At 38.2% G+C, this 6,170-nt stretch overlaps 1 protein-coding gene across 2 annotated transcripts in view; it reads left to right on the forward strand.

Annotated features, from left to right (window-relative positions):
- LOC123181485 (phenylalanine--tRNA ligase beta subunit, cytoplasmic) overlaps positions 1 to 6,170 on the forward strand; it is an 11,296-nt gene that overhangs the window by 1,276 nt on the left and 3,850 nt on the right. Inside the window, exons 3-15 of one of the 2 annotated variants that reach the window (XM_044593751.1) lie at positions 76 to 134; positions 237 to 340; positions 1,335 to 1,464; positions 2,188 to 2,303; positions 2,401 to 2,467; positions 3,698 to 3,739; positions 3,894 to 3,935; positions 4,116 to 4,192; positions 4,400 to 4,526; positions 4,632 to 4,799; positions 5,085 to 5,210; positions 5,314 to 5,424; positions 5,551 to 5,685. In XM_044593751.1, the coding sequence (XP_044449686.1) occupies positions 76 to 134; positions 237 to 340; positions 1,335 to 1,464; positions 2,188 to 2,303; positions 2,401 to 2,467; positions 3,698 to 3,739; positions 3,894 to 3,935; positions 4,116 to 4,192; positions 4,400 to 4,526; positions 4,632 to 4,799; positions 5,085 to 5,210; positions 5,314 to 5,424; positions 5,551 to 5,685 (1,304 nt within the window). The remainder of the gene's footprint in view (positions 1 to 75; positions 135 to 236; positions 341 to 1,334; positions 1,465 to 2,187; positions 2,304 to 2,400; positions 2,468 to 3,697; positions 3,740 to 3,893; positions 3,936 to 4,115; positions 4,193 to 4,399; positions 4,527 to 4,631; positions 4,800 to 5,084; positions 5,211 to 5,313; positions 5,425 to 5,550; positions 5,686 to 6,170) is intronic. The other variant, XM_044593752.1, reaches the window with a different exon arrangement.

Raw genomic sequence — 6,170 nt, forward strand, 5'->3', positions numbered from 1 at the left:
ACCCCACCGCATACTCCTTCCCTTAACCCGCCGCGAGAGCACGTAACTAATATTGTTTCTTTGTTGTTGATGCTCCAGCGCAAGACGAATTCGAGGCACTCTGCTTCGATTTCGGCATCGAACTCGACGACGTGGTGAGCCGCTCAGATCTGTGCCATTTTTCTCTCCTACTCGCATGCTTTGGTATTTGGGTGTTAATTTTGTTTGATGTGATTTGCTTCATTGGGTTTGTGTAGACCACAGAGAAGGCCATCATCCGGAAGGAGAAGCACCTGGAGGAAGATGTCGAAGCGGACGGTGATGACGAGGTCATCTACAAGATTGAGGTTGCTGCCAATAGGTAAGCGCATTTTGGTTTTGCCAGCTGAACTGTCTGTACAAGTGGCTAAACTGCTCTGACTTGAGTTGCTATGGTGTGAGATATCTGTCCGTCTTCGGGTATCTCTAGCTCAATTAGTCTGCATTGAGCTGCTAATTGTCAAATCAAATATGTGTGTATGCATTGGTGTCACCGTAGCTGTAGTCATGTAACCTGTTTGCTTTCTTTTATTTGGGCGAGCAAATTTTGTTCTGCTATTCAGTTCAAAGTTTTTGGTGTTTATCGGTATCGTGGATGGCATGCGTCACTTAATTATTAGACTTTGTGGAGATTGACCTTGTTATCCGTACTAATGTCAGCTCAAGTCTAACCTGCATTTATGGTGATTCTTTTGGTTTTGGCATCAAATTTGGAACCAACATCTGTAGGTTTTGTTCACTCTGATTTTTATTTAATTTGACATAAAATTTGGCTGCACCATCCTATATGATAGTAATTCTTGTTACTGGTAAGGTTTTAATGAGTAGTTTATTTTGTCTTGCTACTTTTGTATTTAATTCTATTCTCTTGTTCATTTTGGGTGTAGTAAGAAATTATTTGGTGCTGTGAGACACTTGTAGTATATTAACTTGCTTTCTTGTACATGTTTGATGTGAGATAATAATACTTCAAATAGTTGAACTTCCACACAGCACATTGTGTTCAACCACGAACTTTTGCTTTCTTTCCAGCAAAAGAGAAAGAACTGCTTTCTCGTATATGTCTGATGTGACATAAGACTTCAAATTGTTGAACCTTCAAATAGTCTACACTGGTTTTATAGATGGGAGTATCACCTTATTAGTGTTGCTGGCATCAAGTATGCACTGGAAATGTCTTGGTTAGCCTTATGCTTTGACGATATGTTTTCTTAGTTTACTAAGTTCAATTGGATGATTTGTTGGTTGTTAAAAAAACTACAAAGAATTAGCATAAGATTTCTTATGCAGTGTGATGTCCATTACAATGCATGCAGATATGATTTGTTATGTCTTGAAGGATTAGCAAGATCTCTTCGCATTTTCACTGGGAGTGAAGCAACCCCTATATTTAAAATTGCTTCAATCCCCCGTGGTTCAATGCTTCAGATGCATGTTAGACCACAGGTAATGAGTTGAAGAAGGTTCATTTTCACCCTCATCTAGCTCTTTATTATACATAAGGTTAATGCATTTTACCCTTATAATTTCTTATGGTCATATTACGGCATATGCCAAATTTTCAATTAATATACTTGAAAAAATATGAGAAAAAACAGTAAGGCTGAGTATCTTCAGTGTTTTGCTAACTTCTGGGTAACGGTTCTGTATTAGCTGTGGATAAAATCGATAGACAGAGTCTAAGGGTTTGGTGTTCGTCTCAATTGGAAACTCTCTTGAACAACTTCATTGTTAATGCATATTCTGGATAAAAAAACATTTCAAAAAAGGAGAAATGACTCTGTGAGTTAAATGAATGACAAAAAAGGGATTTGGAAAAAGAAAACAAAGGCGGACTTAACGCACTAGTTTAATTTTCTATACATATGTTTGTCATGCTTAATCCATGTCTGTCATAAATGTTCCGTTGTAGTCCTGACCATTTTTTTTTTTGATCGGTAGTCCTGACCATTAATATAGCAGAAAGAAGAAATGCAATTCTTAGATGTTAACTTGCCCATGCTTTTGAGATTCTAGACGCTAGCAGCAGATGACATGCCAAGTAATGGATTACGTCATTTTTAAAATGTTGTCCCTGTTTCTCTAGAAGGTAATGGATTATGTATGCACACATCTATCTATTAAAGGAAAGTCAAAGCCTTGACCAGCTGATATTTATTTCTTTTGCAGACGTCACAAACTAGACCATATGTAGTTTGTGCTGTCCTAAGAGGAGTAACTTTTGCTGAAGTCAGATACAACAGCTTCATTGATCTTCAAGACAAACTCCATCAAAATATTTGCCGGTATAACTTGTCTGGCTAGCGGTGGCGTGTTAGTTTGTTTTATGTGAGTTGAAGATCATCACCCTTAGTTAACTCACTGTACTGTGCTGGAGGACAGGAAGAGAACTCTTGTTGCTATTGGTACCCATGATTTGGACACTCTGCAAGGACCCTTCTCATACGAGGTAAATTTTTGACCTTGCTGCAATTAGCTACAGTTTGTTGATGCTCCTTATTAATTCCATCAAACATCCCAGAGAGCTTTGTATTTCTGTCAGGCACATCCTTGCTACTTCATTCTGTGTGTGTTCTGCATTTTTCTGTTCTTCTCTGTGGTTGGTTGGTGGGGGCCCATATTTCTGTTTGAGGATCATTGCTAAAGCTTTTTTTTTTCAAGGTTAGTTAAGTTTTTTAGGGATAGAGAAACGCAGGACATGTTGCGGTACATTTAATTGATTTTGCACGCATCATGAAGCTGCGCATGTCAAGGCTATAGCTTATTGGCCCCAAAAGCTCCCTTTGGTTGCCTCAGGCCCTGTTTAGGGGAGATTCAGGTTTGTCTTGAGTTCACCAGAAGCAAAGTATACTTCTAAACAGGCTGTCTTCAAGTTGGAGCTTACTCTCAGCTTCTATTGATAAACTGGAGCTCCTTTTCACCAGCATTTTAGAGAAGCCATAATTTGGGGGAAACGTGGGCCCAAGGTGCCCCTGTTATTTGAACCTATTGCATTATGGCCTGAAGCTTTGTAACACGAGCCCAAGGTGCTCCCCACTGTTTGTGTTATTCCGGCCTATGAGTTCAATCGGTTCCATTTTTGCGGACTGCTGTTGATTCCGGGGAGGTTAACTGACAGTTGAAAGGTGGGGATTCGGGTCTAGTTAGTAAATAAGAGTAGCTCTCCCTGACCTGTGTGCAATCTCCTGATGCTATTGACTTCAGATGGAAATTCGGAGAATCGGTGTTAATTTTGGTGTAACTGGTGCATGAACCTTGGAACCATTGTGCATCCTAGGCATGGTTTCATGTTCATAGTTATTGTTGACGAACATGTTGAATAGTGGTGTTTGGATGTGACGTCCCCAAATACAGTGCACTATTTATGCTGTCCATATTCTTTGATAGCTTGGCTATTTGAAGTAAATACAAAGAAACACCATAGGTGCTGAGTTTTCAAGTGTACCATAACTTGTATTATTTTTCTTTATGTTTCGAGATTTTTGCGGGAATTTTCCACCTTGCAAGCTATTCTTGACTATAGTATATATCTTCTTATGTGCCTCTTGCAGATAAGCTTTTTTCATTTTAATAAAAAATAAAAAATATTGTTTTTCCTTTATAGCTGATGATGCGACAATGCAAATGCCCCTGTTGATTCCTATCATCCTTTATTTGACATATCAATTAATCTTTTCAGGCTCTACCACCACAGGAAATCAATTTTATCCCATTAAAACAGGTAAATAACTCACCACTTTCAACCAGGTGATACATTATCCCCACTTAACACGTTACTGTTAGAGCATTTCTGCAGTCTTTTGTGCAGGTTTCTGGGAAAACAGAAGTTTTGACTTGTATTTCTTCTTTTCGTTTGCTTTGTTATATTGGTTCAGGAGCAAACGTTCAGAGCAGATGCATTGATGGATTTCTACCGAGTAAGTAGCTATGCCACAGGTTATAGTGCCTTGCTACACTTAATATTGCTACTTATGACCATGGGAACCAGGATTTTCTGAAGTTCTGCAGTTCTATACCCTTGATGCTTAGTTCTGATTTTCCTTAAATACGCTCTCTGTACATATTGGTCACCGATAGCTTACGCTTTCTTTTGGCAGTCTGACATGAAGTTGAAGAAGTTTTTGCATATTATCGAGAATTCTCCAGTTTACCCAGTTATATATGATAGCAACAGGTAAACCAATTTCATGGTATTGTGGTTACATTTTCTCAACTTATTTTTGTTACAAGGCGTATAGTCTGGTTATAAAAGGCAAGACACGTGTTTGGTTGCCAGTTCAATACTTAGCTTAAATTGTTTGTACCAGGACTGTTCTGGTACTTATTCTGGGTCCTTGGTTTGTACTGCCCATACAGCAAGCTGACATTCTAATACTTGCAGAACTGTATTATCGTTACCTCCTATCATCAATGGTGCACATTCTGCTATCACCCTGAAGACAAGGAATGTGTTTATCGAATGCACTGCTACAGACCTTACAAAAGCAAATATTGTTCTGAATACAATGGTAGGTGTGATGTAATGCTTGCTATCTTTTAGATTGGAAATGTGCTGTCCTTTTGGATGAAGATTAGATTTATTTTGTTGATGCACCTGCTACCTATGTGTCTAGGTCGCAATGTTTTCGGAGTACTGTGAAAATAAGTTTGAAGTGGAACCAGTTGAAGTGGTATCTCATGATGGAAGCACAGCCATTTATCCTGATCTTTCATGTTATAAAATGGAAGTTTCGCTCTCTGATATTGTTGGACCCATTGGAATCTCCCTAGATGAGACGCAGGTATATTTTATTGAAGCCTGAAAAATCATCGAGTACAGCATATCATTTCGCCGGAAACCATGGACCTCATATCTGGATAAATAGTTCAAATAAGTGATAGATTTTGATCTTTACTGTAGAACAGCTGGTTTTTCTGATGCAAATTGCAATGTTCTACCTGTATGCAAAATTAAATTAAACAAATATTTTTTATAATCAATTCAATGTTTTCTGCTTGAGTTCTTTGAATTTAAGTTCGCAGCTTTGAGCAAGTGTGATGATACGACTGAGTATTTGAAAGTTCAGGTTATCTCCCTTCTGAACAAAATGCAATTGCAAGCGGAACTTTGTTCATCAAATCGGGAGCCTTGTATTTCGGTGTCTGTCCCTCCTACAAGAAGTGATGTTCTGCATGCTCGTGATCTAGCAGAGGTAACATATGCAATTCCCTACCTATCGAAGGTTCTTTTTTTGTAGTTATTATCTAGAATTGGTTGATAGTTTCTGGTTTGATTTTCATTTTCATTCCATACAGGATGTTGCTATAGCTTATGGGTACAACAATGTGCCAAAATCAAAACCAAAGTCTATGACAATTGGTGGAAGGCAACCACTAAACCGTTTCTCTGATAAAATTCGTGCCGAGGTATGTGCTTAAAATATTCAGTACCTTGTAGCAATCCTTCAGTGGTGTTCCATATGCATATGCATATTTATATGCATATGTTCACTCATCGATATTTTACTGGGAGAAAAATGTTTTGTGGGGCAGGTTGCAAGAGCTGGTTATATGGAGGTGCTCACATTTGTTTTGACTTCACATGAAGAGAACTTTGACATGCTAAACAGGACAGACGATGGAAATAAAGCAGTCATTATTGCAAACCCCCGTACTTCTGAATTTGAGGTGAATTGCTCAAGTACTAAAGGGTGTCTTTATGATTGGGTCTTTCATTTATTTGTTACAGCCGGTTGCGGTAGAAAAATGTATGTCATTCTTTTGTTAATTGCATGTTAATCAGCGAGCAGTGTAAGCGTTCGTTCATTGAGGCCTGGCCTTCTATGCTTGGTATCTTTATTAGCTTCGTTTTTTAGAATAGTTGTAGATAATTACATATGCATACAAGTAAAATCAATAATGCATGCACAACTAGTCAACTACCACCAGGTGCTGCATTATCTGCTGATTAAAGTTGATGAAATGTTATGGTTCTGTCTTTTTGATTAATTAGTATAGTCATTAATGCATGGACAACTACTCTCTAGTGCCGCATTATTTACTGATTGAAGTTGATGAAATGTTATGGTTCTGTCTTTCTGATTAATACCTTTTGGATGGTCTTATAGTTATACATATTGTCATCATACTCAGGGGCGGAGCCAGGATTTTGG

The sequence above is a fragment of the Triticum aestivum genome, chromosome 1D (genome assembly GCF_018294505.1).
Source record: "Triticum aestivum cultivar Chinese Spring chromosome 1D, IWGSC CS RefSeq v2.1, whole genome shotgun sequence".
Lineage (NCBI taxonomy): Eukaryota > Viridiplantae > Streptophyta > Magnoliopsida > Poales > Poaceae > Triticum > Triticum aestivum.